Here is a 22,991-nt window from a genome sequence, read left to right on the forward strand (position 1 = left end):
CTGCGGCCACCGCGCCTACCCGTGGCTCCCCACGAGCTGGTACAGCTACTGCTTTCCAGCATATGTGGTGCCCTTCATCCACCCCCTGAATGACCTTGGGGAGCATCCGGCGTACAGCGGCCACCGGGACAAGAGGGCCATTACAGAGGCAGAGAGGTTCTGGATGATAGCCTTTCCCAGTTATGGTACGGCCCGGCTGTCCCGGGAGGTGATCCAGATGACCAGTGTGCTCAAGACTCTGGCCAACGAGACGACAGTGGCACTGCAACACACGGAGGATGCCCTCACCTGAACGGCGGCAGAACTGACAGCTGTCAGGATGATCGCCCTGCAGAACCGAATGGCACTGGACTACCTACTCGCTGCTGCTGGTGGAACGTGTGCAGTGGTTGGTAAGGAATGCTGTACCTTTATCCCTGATGAGTCCAGCAACTTGGCTGCTCACATTTGGGACTCGGTGGCTAAAATTCAAAAATCAAGGGATCAGCTCCTCCAGCACAACACCTCATGGGGCAACTGGTGGCCGTTTGGGTCCCTAGAGGGGTGGTGGGCAACTGTCATTCACTGGTCCATCGCACTCATCCTTGTAATCATAGCCATTTTTATACTATGTTGCGCATGCCAGCTGATTGAGTGTCTCTGCATTTACTTAGCTGCTTAAAAATAGTTATTTCTGGTATGTGATATAGTTTCACCCTCTTGTGTGTGTTGGCTATGTGGTGCGTCTTCCGAGGGGTGGAGTGTATCCGGAGATACCGGCCACGTGACAGACGCACTGCCACCTGGCTGGTCGGAGGACACACCACATGCCAATCAACATTTGGTCCCTCCCAACTAATCAATGCACACCTAATTTATTGGTCACCTTAATTGGATTATCGTGCCCAGCCCCATGCTATAAAAGGTGAGACATGTGCCTGGCTCGGTCTCTCTTACAGACCACCTCATTGAAGGTAAGTGCATTGATTTATATTTGGGAAGGTCTATCGTTTGTCCTGGTAAGGGAGCTGCAGCTATCCAAGGTCAAGGGGGATAGTTGTCGTAGTGCTTTTCCCATGTTCTTTGTATGTGTAGCGGTACCCTGTCCCCACACTGCTTTCTGTGTATTGTAGTTGCTTGTGTTGACCCGACTTCCCCTTGTAAATAAATTCCTTATTATTAAAACAGTGTGCGTCCAGGCCTCTACTGTTGAGACTCAAAGAACCAGTTATTTTCCATCACAACAAGGACTTGGTAGCATTAAGATTGGATGAAGCATTTGAATTGAATTATGCCTTTTTAAACATTTTGTTGTGGAATGTTTTTAATAGTTTGAAATCTTCAGAAGATTCCAGGTTCCACTAATACATGGATATTGTTTGACAGTTCTGTCCAAGTCTAGAAGCATAACTTGGCCAGCCATCAAATTTCTTTCTCCTCTTTGCATAGGATGCTTGTTTTGGCCACCTCATGCAACACCTCTCCCAATTCACAAAGCATTATTGCTGGGCAGTGCTGACTACCAAGTAATTTTCCCAGCAGAATATTCCCCTTGAAAGAAAGCCAAAGCCAATGAATATTTATCTGTACTTACTGTGACAAAGATCATCCAGAGATTTGTGTATGGGGAAATAGTGTCACACCAAAATTGATTACTATTTTTTGAAGAAAATTAATGACATCAGGGTCAACAATGTAATCTACATAGGCCTTAGCAAAGCTTTTAACAAGGTCCCATGTGGCAGTCTGGTCTGGAAGATAAGACCTCATGGAAACCAGAATGGATACAAATAAAGAGTCAGACATGGTAAAGTAAATGTTGGTGAAATCGCACTTGGATAACTATGCGTTTCTGGTCGACTGGGTAGAAGATAGTTGTAATTAGGCTGAAGAAACTGCAGAAAAATTTCAGAAGCATATTACTAGAACTGGAGAGCTTTAACTCTAAGAGACTGGATAGGCTACAATTATTTTCCCTGAGCACAGGTGACTGAGTGGTGTCCTTATAGATAAAATCATGAACGGCACAGAGGAGATAAATGGTCAATCTGCTGGTCAGGATAAGGGAGTATAAAACTAGAACCCACAGGTTTAAATAAGAGCAGAAGATTTAAGAGATACAAGGGACAACTTTTCTCAAAAAAATGTGATGGGTATATGGAATGAGCTGACAGAGGAAGCTCTAGAGGTATATAATTGCAGACCATAACACATAGGTGCAGAATTAGGCCATCCGGCCCATCGAGTCTGCTCCACCATTCAATCATGGCTGATCCTCCTTTTCCTCCTCCTCAACCTAGTTCCTGGCCTTCTACCTGTAACCACTGATGCTGTGTCCAATCAAGAACCTATCAATCTCTGCCTTAAATACACCCAACGACCTGGCCTCCACAGCTGCATGTGGCAACATATTCTACAAATTCACCACGCTTTAGCTAAAGAAATTTCTCCACAACACTGTTTTCAAAGTTAGTCCTGATGAAGGGTCTCGGCCCGAAACATCAACAGTGCTTCTCCTTATAGATGCTGCCTGGCCTGCTGTGTTCCACCAGCATTTTGTATGTGTTGTTTGAATTTCCAGCATCTGCAGATTTCCTCATGTTTACTGTTTTCAAAGGATGCCCCTCTATCCTAAGCCTGTGCCCGCTTGTCCTAGACTCTCCCACCATGGAAAACATCCTTTCCACATTCGAAAGGTTTCAGTGAGATCCCCCCCCTCATCCTTCTGAATTTCAGCAACTACAGACGCAGAGCCATCAAACATTCCTCATATGATAACCCTTTCATTCCTGGAACCATCCTTGTGAACCTCATCACATACCGTAGATGTCGGATTATAAGCCGCTACATGAATAAAGTATCTATCTATCATTTTTCCCACATTTTGAACAGCTTTGAACACTGCGGCCTTTACTACGGTGCGGCTAATGCATGATTTTTTTTCATGCCGCCAAAAACATTTTGCCTCGTAACAGTAGACCAATAAAATTGATGAGTAGTTCACAGAGGTCCAATGAAATTGTACGATAAATCAAGCGCACTTTCACAATTAAATTATTGTAAATCAGTCATTTGTACTCACCCTCATCAACATGGAAAACACTCGAAGAAAAGCATTGTGTTGCCTTTATGGCAGTTATTTAGTTTATAATATTTTCGCTTAGTAATTCATTTGTTAGTATTTTCTAGTTAAAGTTAGAAGTGTTTTAACTATATTTGTTTTCTGTACTACATCCCGGGATGCTATGACGTCACATCCGATTTCGCCGCGTCTTGTGGGAAATACCGGTTTGCGATAAACGGGAAGGTGGGGGGAGCACATTAGCCAAGCGAAAACGCTGCTTTTAAGTTAAAGGCGATCAATAACTTTTCCTGGTAGGCTGCAGTATATATATTTTTTACCAGTCGTTAGGAGATATTGGAATGTTGTTCAGTAAAAAAGTATACGCAACGTAATTTGTGTGTTACCGATACGTATGTATATTTAAAAGTAGCCGCGTTACAGGCACGGTTCGAAAAAAAGCATTTGCAATATGTATTTGTTTATGTTACCATATAGATTTAATTAAAAGTTAAAAAATCCTCACGTGTAATATCTTTCTGTGTAAATATCTCATATTACAACGTGGGACACCTGCGGCCTAAAATCCGGTGCGGCTTGTACAAGTACAAAATTGATTTTCTTTCTAAAATTAGAGCCAGCGGCTTTTAATCAGGTGCGCTCTGTAGTGTGAAATCTACGGTAATTACATAATTATGCTATGTACTTAAAATATTTGATACATATTTAGACAGGTCCATTTTGTTCTCAAAATGGTTGTTATGACACATCTAGTGAGGTGGAGTAGTTGGTAGTGCTTGTCGCTCTCACTTTCAGCTTCCACCACTGGCTAGTAGTCTCACGAAAAAGAGAGTTGAATGTATAAGCCTCCCCCTGCCAGTATCTACCCTCTCCAACATCAAACTTCATGTAGTACCTCCTTGCTGGTGCCACACGGAAACTGAATTGTTTCAGGCTCAGGCTGAAGTACAGTGGACGGGGAGGAGGTCTGGCCCCTGCACACATAGCACACAAGCCCACTGGCATGTGGACACACCCTGGTGCTTGTGAAACAGATCCCCAGATATGGGTAAATAGCCCCACTGTCTGGTGGGCAGTAACAGAAGAGATGAAGGCTACAGGATTAAACCCAGGCAGCAAATCTGGAATACAGCCCCTATGGTGGCTGGATGTCATCGAACATCCTTCCAGATGCTCCTGCAGTCAAGCTGGTGCCAAATGTATTGCTTCATAAGCTTTTCTTTGTACTATATTGATGAGGCCGAGAGGGGGATCTTGATGGCAAGGCATCTCCGGACCTCCACACCTTCCACCAAGGCTTGTGATGATAATCACTCACTGGACATATAGCTCCATGGATAGAAGAGGTTTACAGGGATAGATTGCCAACATGGATGCCGAGCTGAAAGATCTGTTTCCACACAGTACAATTCTATGATGTTATAACTTGGCTTCAGCCCTTGGTTCACCAACGCTTCAAATTCTCACCTGCATGTGTCACAGCCAACAGGTGGCAATCCACAGACTCTGAGCTCTCAATCACAGCAATGTGCACAATTGGTTTGAAGACTGCCCGATCTATGGTCCTGAAATTGACAAAAAAAATCAGTAAAAATGCAAGCACACGGTCACAGAAATGGGAGAGGAGAAAGGAACATCTAATTGAAAAGTAGGCAAGTAATTATGGAGAAGGATGGGACTGAACCCAGGGTTGAGATTTTTGATTGGAGAAAGCCTAACTTTGAGGAGATGTGAAAGGATTTAGGAGTGGATTGAGACAAATTGTTTTATGGGAAGGATGTAATAGAGAAATTGAGGTCATTTGAAGGTGAAACTTTGAGAGTACAGAATCTTTATGTTCCTGTTAGGTTGAAAGGAAAGGTTAAAAGTTTGAGAGAGCCATGGCTTTCAAGGGATATTCGAAACTTGGTTCAGAAAAAGAGAGAGATCTACAATGAGGTGCTCAAGGAATATAAAGAATGTAAAAAGAATCTTAAGAAGGAAATTAGAAAAGCTAAAAGAAGATATGAGGTTGCTTTGGCAAGTAAGGTGAAAATAAATACAAAGGGTTTCTACAGTTATATTAATAGCAAAAGGAGAGTGAGGAATAAAATTGGTCCCTTAGAGAATCAGAGTGGACAGCTATGTGTGGAGCCAAAAAAGATGGGAGATCTTGAACAATTTCTTTTCTTCGGTATTCACTAAGGAATAGGATATTGAATTGTGTAAGGTAAGGGAAACAAGTAGGGAAGTTATGCAAACTATGATGATTAAAGAAGATGAAGTACTGGTGCTTTTAAGGAATGTAAAAGTGGATAAATCTCTGGGTCCTGACAGGATAATCCCTAGGACCTTGAGGGAAGATGGTGTCGAAATAGCAGGGGCTCTGACAGAAATATTTCAAATGTCATTAGAAATGGGATGGTGCTGGAGGATTGGCGTATTGCTCATGTGGTTCCATTGTTTAAAAAGGGTTCTACGAGTAAACCTAGCAATTATCGGCCTGTCAGTTTGATGTCAGTGGTGGGTAAATTAATGGAAAGTATTCTTAGATATGGTATATATAATTATCTGGATAAACAGGGTCTGATTAGGAACAGTCAATATGGTTTTATACGTGGAAGGTCATGTTTTTTTCAAATCTTATTGAATTTTTTGAAGAGGTTACTAGGAAAGTTGACAAGGGTGAAGCAGTGGATGCTATCTATATGGACTTCAGTAAGGCCTTTGACAAGGTTCCACATGGAAGGTTAGTTAGGAAGGTTCAATCGTTAGGTATTAATATTGAAGTAGTAAAATGGATTCAACAGTGGCTGGATGGGAGATGCCAGAGAGTAATGGTGGATAACTGTTTGTCAGGTTGGAGGCCGGTGACTAGTGGTGTGCCTCAGGGATCTATACTGGGTCCAATGATGTTTGTCATATACATTAATGATCTGGATGATGGGGTGGTAAATTGGATCAGTAAGTATGCAGATGATACTAAGGTAGGTGGCGCTGTGGATAATGAATTAGGTTTTCAAAGCTTATATAACTATATAACAATTACAGCACAGAAACAGGCCATCTCAGCCCTTTTAGTCTGTGCTGAACGCTTACTCTCACCTAGTCCCATTGACCTGCAGTCAGCCCATAACCCTCCATTCCTTTCCTGTCCATATACCTATCCAATTTTACTTTAAATGACAATACCAGACCTGCCTCTACCACTTCTACTGGAAGCTCGTTCCACACAGCTACCACTCTGAGTAAAGAAATTCCCCCTCATGTTACCCTTAAACTTTTGCCCCATAACTCTCAACTCATGTCCTCTTGTTTGAATCTCCCCTACTCTCAATGGAAAAAGCCTATCCACGTCAACCCTATGTATCCCCCTCATAATTTTAAATACCTCTATCAAGTCCCCCCTCAACAATCTACGCTCCAAAGAATAAAGGCCTAACTTGTTCAACCTTTTTCTGTAACTTAAAGTTATGAGGGGGATAGACAGAATTGACGTAGATAAGCTTTTTCCATTGTGAGTAGGGGAGATTCAAACAAGAGGACATGAGTTGAGAGTTAAATGTTTAACGGTAACATGAGGGGGAACTTCTTTACTCAGAGTGGTAGCTGTGTGGAACGAGCTTCCAGTAGAAGTGGTAGAGGCAAGTTCGATATTGTAATTTAAAAAAAAATTGGATAGGTATATGGACAGGAAAGGAATGGAAGGTTAGGGGCTGAGTGCAGGTCGGTGGGTCTAGGTGAGAGTAAGTGTTTGGCACAGACTAGAAGGGCCAAGATGGCCTGTTTCCGTGCTGTAATTGTTATATGGTTATATATTTTGTGGTTATATTATCATTATATATCATATAATCTTCAAACTCTTTCTTTAGGTATTTTAGACATAATACCAGTCTTTTGAATGATCCCCTAAGTCTCCATATGGTATCTTTGGGTTTGTTGTCTAAATGTAATGTTAAGTAAACCCCGTGTGGTCAGATGTCTCTTAACCTTATATCGCATTTTATAATCCTGTCTCTCTAAACTAAACATTTTTAAAAAATCTATTCTCAAGTAGGGGATGAGAAAAAAAGGTGAACCGTCTATCAAGTGAATGTAACTCTCTCTATATATCTGTCATGCCTATTTCTTTGAGCAGTTTCTTGACATGTAATGTTTCCAGATTTATCTTTTTTCTATTTGAGGAGTCCAGGGAAGGATGTAATTGAATATTCCAGTCCCCCCCAACATATTACCACACCAACTGTTTCCATAGCTACCATATTAAAAACCTTCTTAATCAGCTGTTTAGCATTCCCTGGTGAATTCATGTAAACATTCAGTAGAGTAACTTCTTTATAATCAATAAAACGCTTCACCAGTAAATAACACCCTTCTTTGTCTGTAATCTGTGAGGAAACCCGGAAACTTACTTTATTTGAGATTAATATTGCAACTCCCCTTGTGTTTCTCCTCTCAAAAGAAGAGTATAGTCAGCCCTCCTTATCCGCAAGTGATTGGCTCCGGGACCCCTCGCGGATACCAAAATTCGTGGATGCTCAATTCCCTTATTTAATCTGTCTCAGTGTGGTGGACATTAGGACCTAGCAGCAGACTCTAAATCTGCAGTGTTTCAGTTCACAAAAACAATTACGATTGAAAATAAAGTGGAAATAATAAAGCGATCAGAAAGAGGTGAAACACCATTGGCCATTGGAAAAGCGTTAGTCTACATCGGTCAACGATTGGAACAATTTTAAAGGATAAAGTGAGAAGGGTTCTGCCCTGATGAAAGCTACAATTATTACTAAGCAACACAGTGGTTTAATTATTGGGTCTTGGGGTTTTGAGTTTTTGATCCTCCACATCAACCCGGCATAGTGGAGAGCGCACTCGGGAGCGGTCTGTCACTGGATCGAACTCGGGAACTTCCATGCCCAAGCCTGGCGCTGAAACATACGTTCTTAAGTGTTTTATGTGCATAGAAAGGTAAAATATATACTATATACTAAGACAAACGTTTGACTAACTGATGCTAAATAATACTGGATGTACCTGTTCTGTCTGACTTAGAGAACTTCCGATTTTTTTCGATCCCGATACACAATAAGCAACACACATCCTCCCATATACTTTAAATCGTCTCTAGATTGCTTATAATACCTAATACAATGTAAATGCTATGTAAAATAGTTGTTATACCTGCATTGTTTAGGGAATAATGACAAGAAAAAAGTCTGTACATGCCTGAACAAGTGCTGGAAGAGCACTTCCGGCTTTTCACAATTCGCGGTTGGTTCAATTCACGCATGCGGAATCCGCAGATAAGGAGGGCCCACTGTAATAACAATTTTTAAATCCCATTTTGCGTAACTTCTCGTGTTCAATCTTTGAAAGGTGAGTTTCTTGCCAAAAAAATTGTATCTTAATTTTCTCTCTTCATTTTAAGCTAAAGCCTTACTCCTTTTGATTAGGTTATGTAACCCATTCACATTAAGGGTGATTTCTAGATATGGCATTCCACACCAATAAAAAAGGGTTTATATAAATAGTTAGATATCCCTAGATGACCTAAACAAATGAATTTCTGTATGTACAATAAGCTAACATTTAACATATAAACACATACAACATCTATGACTTTCATCTTTGAAGTTTAAACTAAACTTCTAAGTCAGGGGAAAGCCCTTAAACCCAAAGGGCCCCCTCCTAGTGCAGGTTGATGCATCTGAAAAATTGAAATCAGGACAGTGCACAAAAAAGAACAAAATCAAACATCAGCTCCCAGGTTTGTGGTCAGTTACAGTAACAAGAGCTTGCAGAGGAAAAATCATTTATGTTCTATTTTAAAGTTCTTAATAAAAGTCACTTGTAGTTTGGTGTTAGAGTACATGTAATTTTACTGAGCTAGCTGAAGGATATTTTGCCACTATACTTTTGAGAGCTCTCATGAAGTACCTTTGTTGCGTTGAAATTCCTTTAGCTTGTCCTGAATGCGTTTCAGACGTGTTTCTCGGTCCCGACGGGATTTTGCACCCGCTGTCTCACAGGAAAGCCTCCTCATTTTTGCCGTGGCCGTGCCTTCTGTAGGGGGCCAAGATTCCGGGGCAGACCGGGAAAAATCTCCTGTTTTTCAGGTCTTCCATTGCCTCCGATGCGTAAATGACTTGTCCAGTGCCAGAAAACACTCAAAGTTTGGCTGGGTAGAGTCTGGAACTGGAGCCCCTTTTCATTAAGCATTTTTCTGACGGTGCAGTAAGCCTTTCTTTTCATAAGTATTTCAGTTGGGTAGTCTTTGTCAAAAAACTATTTTCGCATCATAATAAATCTCTCGTTCTTTCCAAGCAGAGCGAAGCACCAACTCTTTGACCACGGACCTTGGGTTGGAACCTTGTGGTGGTTTGGATCCAATAGATCGATGGCAGCATTGTATGCCGAGGGCGTCATCATAAAGGAACAACTCAGTTTTAATAAATTTTTCCAGAAATTCCTGTATGTTGTCTCCCTCTGCCCCCTCGGAAATTCCATGGATACGTATGTTATTCCTGCGTGAACGCACCTCCAGGTTCGTTAGTCGAGCTTGAATGATCTCCTGAAGTTCCAATGTGTGGGAAAGGACCTCCCCGGCCTCAGCCTTCCATTCATCCACTTCTGTCGCCCTTTGCTCCATATCCTCAACTCTGCCCATTATTTCTTATAAATCACCAACAATATCATCCAACTTCTGGTTAATTTCTTCTCTGAAATCCACCAGTTTCTTCTTTAAGAAAACCCAAGGTATCACTCAGTTCTTTTCATGTCCAAATGAAGTGCCTGTAATTCAGCCCTGATGTTCGCATGAACAGTCTCCATATCGTGTTCAGCTTGGTTGCTAGCGCCGACGTCAGTGTCCTCACCATCAGTCAATATTTTATCACTTGTCTTCAGGTTTTGGTGCAGTTTTCCTCCTGTCTTTCTTTTGTTTCCCCCTTTCATTCTACAAGACCCACTTTTCAATTTAAATAAACATTTCTTATTTAGGGGGAAATAAGACCATCTCGGAGCCCTTACTAATTTTGCTGCTGGCTTATCTGTGCTGTACTGGGAGTCCCAAAAATATAAAACAATTTCAGAGTATCCATAATTGAGGATGATATACTAATAACTGAGCACTGGCTAATCGTTAAAAAAGAGTGTAAGCTTAAATAAAACTAATTCAGTTCAGAAATTCATGACCAGTGAAAGTCCAGTTGTTTATGCTGAGACTTATCTCCTCATGATCTATATCAATCATTTGATGAGATGCTCAAATACAATGACACCCACCTCTCATCTTCCATCTCTCCAAGGAGAAAAGGCCGCATTCATTCAACCTATTCTCATAAGGTATATTCCCCAATCCAGGCAACATCCTTGTAAATCTCCTCTGCACCCTTTCTATGGTTTCCACATCCTTCCTGTCGTGAGGTGACCAGAACTGAGCACAGTACTCCAAGTGGGACCTCAGCAGGGTCCTATATAGCTGCAACATTACCTCTCGGCTCTTAAATTTAATCCCACAATTGATGAAGGCCAATGCACCGTGTATACCTTCTCAACCACAGAGTCAACCTGCACAGTAGTTTTGAGTGTCCTATGGACTCAGACCCCAAGATCCCTCTAATCCTCCACACTGCCAAGAGTCTTACCATGAACACTATATTACCATAGAACCATAGAACATTACAGCACAGAAACAGGCCTTTTAGCCCTTCATGGCTGTGCTTAACCATTTTTCTGCCTAGTCCCAGTGACCTGTACCTGGACTATATCCCTCCATACACCTCTCATCCATGTACCTGTTCAAGTTTTTCTTAAATGTTAAACGTGATTCCGCATTGACCACTTCATCTGGCAGTTCATTCCACACTCCCACCACCCTCTGTGTGAAGAAGCCCCCCCCCATGTTCCCTTTAAACTTTTCCCCCTTCACCCTGAACCCATGTCCTCTGGGTTTTTTCTCCCCTAGCCTCAGTGGAAAAAGCCTGCTTGCATTCACTCTGTCTATACCCATCAATTTTATATACCTCTATCAAATCTCCCCCCATTCTTCTACGCTCCAGGGAATAAAGTCCTAACTTATTCAACCTTTCTCTTTAACTCAGTTTCTCAAGTCCTGGCAACATCCTTGTAAACCTTCTCTGCACTCTTTCAACATTATTAATATCCTTCCTATAATTCAGTGAGCAAAACTGCACACAATACTCCAAATTCAGCCTCACCAATGCCTTGTACAACCTCACCATAACATTCCAACTCTTATACTCAATACTTTGATTTATAAAGGCCAATATACCAAAAGTTCTCTTTATGACCCTATCTACCTGTGGCACCACTTTTAGGGAATTTTGTATCTCTATTCCCAGATCCCTCTGTTCTACTGCACTCCTCAGTGTCCTACCATTTACCTTGTATGTTCTACCTTGATTTTTCCTTCCAAAGTGCAATCAATACCTCACACTTGCCTGTATTAAACTCCATCTGCCATTTTTCAGCCCATTTTTCCAGCTGGTCCAAATCCCTCTGCAAGCTTTGAAAACCTTCCTCACTGTCCACTACACCTCCAATCTTTGTATCATCAGCAAATTTGCTGATCCAATTTACCACATTATCATCCAGATCATTGATATAGATGGCAAATAACAATGGACCCAGCACTGACTAACGGAGGCCTACATACAGACTTTTGAACACCCTGCTGCATCACCTTCAAAGTGTCACTGGTTAACTGTACCTTACAATATTTAATTTATGAACTTTAGTTTTGTTACTTATGCATGATTCATCTGCAGGTTTTATCTGTACCTTCATAAATTATCGTGTGTTATGTGTATAACTGTGCCTTACACCATGGTTCAGAGAAACACTGTCTTGTTTCTATATTCACTGTACAGTTACATAGGTTATATACATATATACAGCTAAAGGAACAATAAACTTGACTTGACTTGGACCTCGACCTCAATGTGGTAGATGCCTGTGCACCTGCCTTCCACATTAAACAACATCATGCATTGGCATTCTCTAGTTCAGGAATCTACACAAACATCCTGGATCAAATCCCATTATGATCAGCAAGTGGCAAAGGGGGCAAAATAGTGAGATTTCCATAGATCATTCTGCAGACCCACCAATATAAAATTCTTTGACAGAACACTATACTTGCCTTGAGCGATCACACCACTACCACTTGTTCACTGACAGTGCAGCCTTCCTTCAGTGCACTCCAGAAGTGCACTGCATCCACAATACTACCCAACTCTGCAGATCTCCTTCAACATTGCCCTTAAACTGCAGACCACTCCCGTAGTACTAAAAAAGCAGCAGAAAATGCTGGAAATGTTCTCCAGGAAAGGCAACAGTTGCTGAGAGAGAAACAGTTAACCCTTCCAAATTGAAAAACATATCAAAACTGAGTGTTTCCAGTATTATCTGTTTTCAGATGTCGAGCATCTGTAGTTATCCTTCATTACTGTTAGATAATAAGTGCTTGTCTTTTCACGTTGATCCTTTAAAAAAGAACCATCAGATATTTGTTTGCAAGGCATCCAACTTTGTGTCATTTGTTGATAACATGGAAAGGTATTGAGTAATGTTAAGGTTTGTCAAATACCAATAATCAGGACAATCACAGCTCCACACTCACACTTCGAGTAGTAATCAAAGCAAGTTACACACTCACCTGGCTATGTTACCTGCTGAAGAAACTAATGAATTCTGGGATAAGGAAGCCACTCGGCTCATCCCTTGGCCATCAATCCCTAGGTCATACACCTAAAACCAGACAGACATATCAATACCAATCAAAAGGATGACTAGACTCATTAGTCAAACTTGCACACAGGGATACTTTCCACTCTTCATGGTTAGACTGTGGCTCCCCAGTGTTGGTAGGATACATCCAAGTTCATTTGCCTATGGGGCCTGTCTTTACCTCTCCCTCATACTTTCACAAGGATGGAAAAAAAAATCAAGCAATGAATGGAAACCATCCTCTCTGACCGGAGGCCTGTAACCAGTGGAGCAACGCAGGGATCCATGCTGGGTCCTCCATTGGTTGTCATCTATATCAATGATCTGGATGGCAATGTGATTAACTGGATCAGCAAATTTGCTGATGACACCAAGATTGGGGGTGTTGTGGACAGTGAGGAAGACTATCAAGGCTTGCAGAGGGATCTGCATCAACTACAAAAATGAAGTGAAAATGGCAGATGGAATTTAATGCCGAAAAGTGCGAGGTTTTACACTTAGATAGGACCAATCAGGTCTTACACAGTGAATGGTCGGGTAAAAAAGTACACAATTCGTTGAAAGTGGTGTCACAGGCAGAAGGGTTATAAAGAAAGGTTTTGGCACATTGCCCTTCACAAATTAATGTATTGACAAGAGAAAATGGGATGTTATGTTGAAGTTGTACAAGACTTTGATGAGGCCTAATTTGGAGTATTATGTGCAGTTTTGGTCACCTACCTACAAGAACAATGAATAGACAGATACTTCATTGATCCCAAAGGAAATTAGTGTCACAGTGGCATTACAAGTGTACAGGTAATCAAATATTAGCAGAGAAGTAAGAAAGAATAAAGAAAATTTGTTATCTCAAACAGTCTTAACAGGAGGGGGTTATCTCGCCCTCAGCTATAGGTTGACTCATTATAAAACCTAATCACTGAGGGTAAGAACCACCTCATATAGCACTCTTTGCAGCAGTGCAGTTGCCTTGGTCTATTACAACAAATGCCCCTCTGTTCAGCCAAGGAGGCATGCAGAGGGTGAGGAACATTGTTCAGAATTGCCAGGATTTTCTATAGGGTCCTTTGCTCTACCACAGCCTCCAGTGTGTCCAGTTTGACTCCTATAACAGAGCCAACCTTTCTAATCAGTTTATTGAGCCTATTGGAATCACCTATGTTGATGTCACTGCCCCAGCACACCACCGCATAGAGGAACGTACTGACAACAACAGACTGGTAGAACATGTGAAGGAGAGGCCTGCATATTCCAAAGGACCACAGTCTCCTCAGGAAGTAGAGGCAACTCTGGCCCTTCTTGTACACAGCCTCTGTGTTGGTGCTCCACTCAAGTCTATGATCCAAGAGCACCCCCAGATATTTATAGGTCCTCACCATATCCATGTTCTCACCATCAATAGTAACAGGGAGCAATGCAGGCTTACTCTTCCTAAAGTCCATCACCATCTCCTTTGTCTTATTGATGTTGAGCGATAGATGACTGAGCTTGCACCATTTGACAAGGTCCTCCACCAGGCACCTCTCTTCATCCTCCTGTCCTCCCTTTATAGACCCAACCAGTGCTCAGTCATCAGAGAATTTCTGCAGATAACATGGCTCATGGTTCTATCAAAGGTCCGAGGTATACAGGATATACGTGAAGAGAACCAATGCAATCCCCTATGGAGCCCCAGTGCTGCTTATAGCCAAGTCTGACACACAGAACTGAAGCCGCACAAACTGTGGTGTTCCAAACAGGTAGTCCATTATCCAGTATACAATGGAAGTGCCAGTCTGCATGGAAGGAAGCTTTTCCTCTAGCAGTGAGGGCTGTAAGGTATTGAAGGCACTTGAAAAATCAAAAAATAAGCCATACTTATCCAAATGGGAGTAGGCTCTGTTCAGCCTGTAGATGAATATAGTCAATTCCAATGCACTTCTGAGAAGCAAACTGCAGGGGTTCAAGGGCTGATATGATCAGGGGCCAGAGATGAGCCAGGATCAACCTCTCTAGGTTCATCATGATGGGTGTCAGGGCCACTGGACAGCAGTCCATCAAGGCATTCAGCTGACCCTTCTTGGTTACTGGGATAACTCATGATGTTTTCCCACATGTAAACAAGGTTGAAAGAGTGGAGAAAAAAATTACAAGGATGTTGCCAGGTGTGGAGGACCCAAGATATAAGCAAAGATTCAATAAGTTAGAACTGTATTCTTTAGAACGTAGAAGATTGAGCAGAGATTTGATAGAGGTATACAAAATTATGAGGGTATATATAGGGTAAATGCAAGCAGGCCTTTTCCAAGGTTGGGAGGGACCACAACCAGAGACTGTGGCTTAAAGAGAACATGAGGGAAAACTCCTTCTCTTAGGGGTTCATGAGAGTGGGGATTAAGATGCCTGTACGACTGGTGCATGTGAGCTCGATTTCAACATTTAAGATAAGTTTGGAAAGGTTCATGGATAGGAGGGATATGGAGGTCTACGCTCTCGGTCCAGGTTGATGGGAGGAGGCAGTTTAAATGGTTCCGGCATGGATGAGATGTGCCCTTTTCTGTGTTGTACTTCCCTATGACTGATTCTATTTAACACTGTGAATAACTCAGTACCTTACCTGCAGGACTCCCTTCTCAGAGCGAGTATACAAGATGTTTCTGGAGTTGTCAATGGCAACCTGAACCAATGGATCTGGAAAAAGGTAAATAATAAAAAAAAATAAACAACCTGGCCTGGGTACAAACAGCCAAAGTAGACAAATGATGGAACCAGCTCTCAACATGTCCCAAAATGTACTCTAAAACAGTAAACAGAAAAATGGAGCAAAAAACATGACCTTCACAGTGCAGCCCAGCTTATCCAAATGGGACTAGACAGTGAATGCTCCTCCTGTAGGACAGGGAACTCATGGAACCTTATAGTCTCCCTGATGACTACATCTGTGGGAAGTGCAGCCAAGTCCAGCTCCTGAAAGACGGCATTAAGGAGTTGGAGCTGGATCTGGATGAACTTAGGATCATCCGGGAGGCAGAGCATTTGACAGGATATGACTTTTGAGCACACTCAGAGAGCAGAATTCAAGGAGTAGATGGGTGAACGCCGAGAAAGGTAAATGGAGAAAGAAGTCAGTGCAGGGTCCCCTTGTGGCCATTACTCTCAGCAACAGGTATACCCCTTTGCAGAAGACCAATCTGGGCAAGGCAGCAGCAGCCAGACCAACAGCACTGTGGTCAGCTCTGAGCCTCAGAAGGGTAGGGTGAAGTCAGGCAGAGCAATAGATATAGGAGACTCGAAAGTTAGGGGGACAGATAGGAGATTCTGTGACAGCTAGAAACAGGAGGATAGTGTGTTGCCTCCCAGGTGCTAGGGTCCAGGATACCCCTGAACGTTTGCTGAATGTTCTTGAAGGGGAAGTTGAGCAGCTGGAGGTCATGGTACATGTTCATACCAATGACATAGGCAGGAGAAGAGTAGAGGTCTTACGCAGTAACTTTAGGGAGTTAGGAAAGAGGCTAAGGAGCATGACTTCCGAGGTGGTACTGTCCGGATTATTCCCGGTGCAACGAGCTAGAACAGGATGGTAGTGCAGATGAAGAGTGGCTGAGAAGATGTGCAGGGCACAGGGTTTCAAGTTCCTGGATGATTGGAACATTTTCTGGTGAAGGAGTGACCTGTACAAGTGGGACAGGCTACACCTGAACTGGAGGGGAACCAATATCCTGGAGAGAGGTTTACTCATACTATTAGGAAGGATTTAAACTAGAATTGGAGGGGGTGGGAACCAAATTGAACAGGCAGAGGATGGGGCAGATGGTGCACTAGTAGAGACAGTTTGTGAGAAAGGATAAGCAGATGATAAGAGCAAAGATGCACTCAGCCTGTTGGTTTGGGATGTGTCTACTTTAATGCAAGGAGTATCATGATAGATGAACTTAGAGCATGGATCAATATGTGGAACTATGACATTGTGGCCATTACAGAGACTTGGATGTCTCAGGGGCAGCAATGGCTGCTGAATGTGCCGGGCTTTAGACGTTTCAAAAGGGACTGGGAGGGAGGCAAAAGAGGTGGGGAGTGGCATTGCTGATCAGGGATAGCATCACGGCTGCAAAATAGGAGGAAGTCATGGAGGGATTGTCTACTCAGTCATTATGGGTGGAAGTCAGAAACAAGAAGGGAGCAATAACTCTACTAACTGATTTTTATAGAGTCCCCCCCCCCCCCAATAGTAACAGGGACATCGATGAGCAGGTAGGGAGTCAGATTCTGGAAAGGTGTAATAATTAACAGGGTTGTCGTGGTAGGAGATTTTAATTTCCCAAATATTGATTGACATGTCCCTAGAGTGAGGGGATTAGATGGGGTGGAGTTTGTTAGGTGTGTTCAGTAAGGCTTCTTGACACAATACAACTACAGGAGATGCTATACTTGATCTGGTATTGGGAAAAGAACCTGGTCAGGTGTCAGATCTCTCGTGGGAGAGCATTTTGGAGATAGTGATCCTTTACCATAGTGCTGGAGAGGATTAGCAGCAGACAGATTGGGAAAACAATTAATTGGGGTAAGGGGGTGTTATGAATGTGCCACAACTCTGAGGGGCCAAAAGGTACAAAGTAGCCCACTCCTTTTTTGAGAATCGCAAGATCGCTATTAATTCGGGTCTGGGACCCAGCAAATGAGAGAGAATCCTCAAGGTTTTGGAATGTGTCCTGGCCTCAGCAAGACAAAGCCACGGATAACGGCCATTGTCTCTTGGAGACGGAATTGTGTATTCAGTACTGTACTATTCATTGAAGCCCTCAGGGGATGACCACACTGAGCTGGTTGAGGGATTGCATCATCCCAATCTGACTGACATCTGAGACCCCGTGAGTAAGGATAAAAGAGGGTCTGGGGAACAACCCCTTTAGACGCACCAGGAGAAACGCTGGAAATCCAGTGACAGCGTTTGATAGCCAAAGCCAGTGGGGCCCGTGTGCGTCCTCCCTTGCCAGGGTAGTGGGCTTACCACGGAAGAACGGCTTAGCTAAAGGAGAGGCCACAAGTGACCGGCCACACCAACGGAACTCTCGAAGGATCGAAATCATAAAAGGAATTGGCAAGTTTCTAAAAATCTCTCTCTTGACTCCAACCAAAGGCTGCAGCCTGAATGAACTGAGTGACTTTTATATTTCTATCGGACAATACATTATCCTCTAGACAACGATAGAGCTTATTTCTTATTATTATTATACCCGCACTTTTAGATTTAGTATTGATGACGTATATTATCTGTATGTTTGCATTGATATTATTTTTGTGTATTTTTACTAATAAATACTGTTAAAAATAGTACCATCAGACTTCAACGGACCTCTCTATCTTTGCTGGTAAGTGACCCAGTTACGGGGTTCGTAACAGGGGAAATATGATGCTATGAGGCAGGAACGTGGGAACATAAACTGGGAGATGTTCTCAGGGAAACACATGGCAGAAATGAGGCAAATGTTCAAAGAATATTTGCCTGGCGTTCTGCAGAGGTATGTTCCATTGAGGCAAGGAAAGGATGGTAGAGTAAAAGAACAATGCTGTACAAAGAACAATACAGCACAGTACAGACCATTTCGCCCACAATGTTGTGCCAACCCTTAAACCCTGCCCTCCCCCCATATAACCCTCCACCTTAAATTCCTCCATATGCCTGTCCAGTAGTCTCTTAAATTTCACTAGTGTATCTGCCTCCATCACTGACTCAGGCAGTGCATTCCATGCACCAACCACTCTCTGAGTAAAAAACCCTCTAATATCCCCATTGAACTTTCCTCCCCTTACCTTAAAGCCACATCCTCATGTATTGAGCAGTGGTGCCCTGGGGAAGTGGAGCTGGCTATCCACTCTATCTATTCCTCTTAATATCTTGTATACCTCTATCATGTCTCCTCTCATCCTCCTTCTCTCCAGAGATTAAAGCCCTAGCTCCCTTAACCTCTGATCATAATGCTTACTCCCAAAACCAGGCAGCATCCTGGTAAATCTCCTCTGTACCCTTTCCAATGCTTCCACATCCTTCCTATGGTGAGGCGACCAGAACTGGACCAGAAAAGGATGCAGAAAATCTAGTTAAGAAAACAAGAAAAGCTTACGAAAGGTTCAAGAAACTCAGTACTGCTAGAACATTACAAGAGTGCCAGGAAGCAGCTCAAGAACGAAATCTGGAAAAGCGAAAGATTCCATGAAAAGGCCTTGGCGATCAAGAATAAGAGAAACCCCAAAGCATTCTACAAATACGTGAAGAGCAAGAGGATGAGCCGTGTAAGAATAGGACCAATCAAGTGCAATGGTGGAAACATGTGCATGGACCCAAAGGTGATAGCAGAGGTACTTAATGAATACTTTGCTTCAGTATTCACCAGTGAAAAGGGCATTGGCAATTGTGGGGATGACTTATGGCGGACTGAAATGCTTGAGTGTATAGACATTAAAAAAGAGGACGTGCTGGAGCTATTGAAAAGAATTAAGTTAGATAAGTCACCGGGACCAGACAAAATATACCCCAGGCTACTGTGGGAAGTGAGGGAGGAGATTGCTGAGCCTCTGACGATGATCTTTTCATCATCAATAGGGATGGAAGAAGTACCAGAGGATTGGATGGTTCCAAATGTTGTTCCCTTGTCCAAGAAAGGGAGTAGAGATAACCCAGGAATTTAAGACCAGTGAGACTTACTTCGGTGGTGGGCAAGTTGCTGGAGAAGATCCTGACAGGTAGGATTTATGAGCATTTGGAGACATATTCTGCTCAGGGATAGTCAGCATTGCTTTATCGTAGGCAGATTGTACCCTATGAGCCTAAGTGAATTCTTTGAAGCTGTAACAAAACATATTGATGAAGGTAGAGCAGTGGATGTAGTGTATATGGATTTCAGTAAGGCACTTGATAAGGTTCCCCATGCACAACTCATTCAAAAAGTAATGAGGCATGGTATCCAAGGAGACCTTGCTTTGTGAATGCAAAATTGGATTGCCCACAGAAGGCAAAGGGTGGTTGTAGATGGTAAGGATTCTTCATGGAGGATGGTGATCGGTGGTGGTCCACAGGAATCTGTTCTGGGACCGCTCCTCTTTGTGATTTTTATTAATGACCTGAATGAGGTAGTAGAAGGCTGGGTTAGTAACTTTGCTGATGACACAAAAGTTGGGGGTGTTGTAGATAGTCTGTAGGATTGTCAGGGGTTACAAAGGGATGATAGGATGCAGAACTGGGCTGAGAAGTAGCAGAAGTGCCAGATAGTTGTTCATTACAGTAGGGGAAATTTGAAGACAATTTCATGCTAATGGTAAGATTCTTCACAGTGTGGAGGATCAGCGATATCTCAGGGTCCGAGACCAGAGGACACTCAAAGCTGCTGCGCAGTTTCACAATCTTGTTAAGAAGGCATACGGTGTGTTGGCCTTCATCAACCATGGGATTGAGTTCAAGAGCCGTGAGGTAATGTTACAGCTACACAAGACCTTGGTCAGATCCCACTTGGAGTACTGTGTTCATTTCTGGTCACCACACTACAGTAAGGATGTGGATACTATAAAGTGCAGAAGAGATTTAAAAGGATGTTGCCTAGATTGGAGAGCATGCCTTGTGAGAACACGTGAGCAAACCTGGTCTTTTTTCTTGGAACGACGGAGGATGAGAGGTGACCTCATAGACTTGTATAAGATGATAAAAGGATTGATCGTGTGGGTAGCCAGAGGCTTTTTCCCAGGGCCGAAGTGCCTAACATGAGGGGGCATAATTTAAAGGAGCTTGGAAGTAGGTACAATGAGGATGTGAGAGCTAAGGTTTTTTTAAAAAAAACAGAGTGTGCTGGATGCAGGGAATGCACTACCTGCGACAGTAGTAGAGGCGAATACAATAAGGTCTTTTAAGAGCCACTTAGATAGGTACATGCAGCTTACAAAAATAGAGGGCTATGCAGTAGGGAAATTTTAGGCAGTTTCATTTTTTCTTTGTAATTTATTTTTTATTGAAGTTCATCATCAAAAAAACCTTTCCATAAGATGTATTTCAGACATTGTACATATATATCATATAATCATATATATCACAAATCTCCACAAAGTACTTATCTGAGGTATACACTTATAGAAAAGAGTGGAAAGAAAAAAACAAGCAAAAGGAAAGAACTATGTACAAGTAGGGAGTCATTTTTTTTTACAACATATTGATTTGTGAGGATACAATCAGGCCTATGAGGCATTATGTAGTTAAACCATTTTCCCAGTATGAATCAAATTGTTCCAGCTTATGATTAACAGATGCTGTAATCTTCTCCATTTTGTAAATGTCCACTGTAATTTCCATCCATGTATTTAAAGTTGGGCTCTCCTGTGATAACCATTTCCTAGTAAGAGTCTTTTTACCAGCCACCAACAGTATATTCATTAAATATTTATTTATCTCTTTTCAACCTTTCTTGAGGTATATATCCAAAATATATGGTCTTACTCTCTAAGGGTATTTCATATTTAAAGATGTCTTGTAGGGCATTGTGTATCCCCCTCCAATAGCTTATGATAACAGGGCAGTCCTAAAAAATATGATAATGATTTGCATTTTGATTTCCACAATTTCTCCAGCAAACAGGAAGGTTACTATCATAATGGGATTTCTGAGAGGGTGTAATAAAATATCTTATCAAGTTTTTCTATCCAAACTCCCTCCATTTCTGTGAACTGGAACACTTCCATTGATACCTCCATATTGTTGTCCATTCTACCTCAGATATAATTATCCCTCCTTCCTTCTCCCATTTTGTTTTAATATATGAAGTCGAATGTGTTTTAAGATTTGACAACCCCTTATGCATGCTTGAAATGATTCTACTACCATTATCTGAATTATATGCTTTTCTAAAGAGCTCTATCAAACATGTACTTGCCTTAGTTACATGTTTAAGCATCTTATTAACATATTGTCACATCTGTAAATACCAATAAAAGTCTTGTTTTTCTAGTAGGTGTTTCTCTTTAAGGATTTCAAAACTGAAGAGTGTTCCTTTATTCATTACGTTGCAAAGAACTGTTATTCCTTTAGCTGTCCAGTCCTTAAATCTAGCATCCAATTTATTTGGTGTAAAATCCGAGTCACATACACACCATTTAAGAATTGCAATATCTCCCCCTAGATTATAATCTTTTATAGTAGTTTTCTATATTTTAAGAGTCAATTTCACCCATGGGTTATCAATAGTATTTATGTACCTTTGTAGGTTATCAGCCAAAATTGCCTGTATGGGGATGGGAAGTATCTCCTACTCAATGTTTTTCCATTGAGCATCATATGATGGGTTGCACCAACATATCACAGCTCTCAACTGTGTTGCAAAATAATAATCTCTAAGAGAAGGTAGGCCCTATTCCCTTTTCCTTGGCTTTTGTTTCATAGGTTTTTCTATTGGAAGAGTCTAAGTTTGGTTGTAATTGTAAATTTAAGTCTCCCCCACATATCAGGAGACCTTCTGTTTCCGTTACCATAATATCAGTAATTTTCTGAAAGAAACCAGTATCACTTCCCAGGTGTGCGTATATATTCAATAGAGTAACTGAATTTCCATCTATATTCCCCCTTACCAGAATATATCTGCCCTCTTTATCTCCCATTTCGAATACTTTTTCAAAATTTAGCTTACTTGAGGTAAGAATAGCAACTCCTGTCCTATGTCCTGAATTATATGAGGAGAAAAACAGCTTAGTGAAGCCCATTCTCTTTAGTTTTTTATGCTCATTATCACTTAAATGAGTTTCCTGTAAATATACTACATGTAAATATACTATCTGTTCTTTTCTCATTTTGGATAAAATTCTCTTACGTTTAATTGGATTTAATAGCCCATTGACATTAAAAGAAATGAATTTTACCTTGTCCTTAGCCATCTGTATTTATCTGTCAATGTATCATTGAAATTAGAGTAAAACTTAATCGATCAACTCCCTGGACAAATAAGAACCAAGAAACGCAAATAATAACACAAATGGCAACGAACGTGTGATTCCAAGGCTGAGGTCTTCAGTAGATGACCCTGCGTTAAGCTAGAGGAAATGTCTAGCTGTGGGGGATAACACCTCCTACTTATGAGTTAAGGGCCCCCGTTGCAGTATTCATTAAAGTCAATGCACAAATCCATTACATAGAAAAGATTTCCCTGTGTACTCCTCCTATATATATATATATATATACACACACACACAC

The 22,991-nt window shown here is 41.8% G+C and overlaps 1 protein-coding gene across 2 annotated transcripts in view; it reads right to left on the reverse strand.

The window, feature by feature from the left end:
* Nucleotides 1-22,991, reverse strand: part of nup155 (nucleoporin 155) — a 278,025-nt gene that overhangs the window by 174,036 nt on the left and 80,998 nt on the right. For both annotated transcript variants that reach the window (XM_073047830.1, XM_073047831.1), the window contains 3 exons: nt 15,387-15,460; nt 12,720-12,811; nt 4,529-4,626 (listed from right to left, as the gene is read on the reverse strand). In XM_073047830.1, the coding sequence (XP_072903931.1) occupies nt 4,529-4,626; nt 12,720-12,811; nt 15,387-15,460 (264 nt within the window). The remainder of the gene's footprint in view (nt 1-4,528; nt 4,627-12,719; nt 12,812-15,386; nt 15,461-22,991) is intronic.

The sequence above is a fragment of the Hemitrygon akajei genome, chromosome 6 (assembly GCF_048418815.1).
Source record: "Hemitrygon akajei chromosome 6, sHemAka1.3, whole genome shotgun sequence".
Classification (NCBI taxonomy): Eukaryota; Metazoa; Chordata; class Chondrichthyes; order Myliobatiformes; family Dasyatidae; genus Hemitrygon; species Hemitrygon akajei.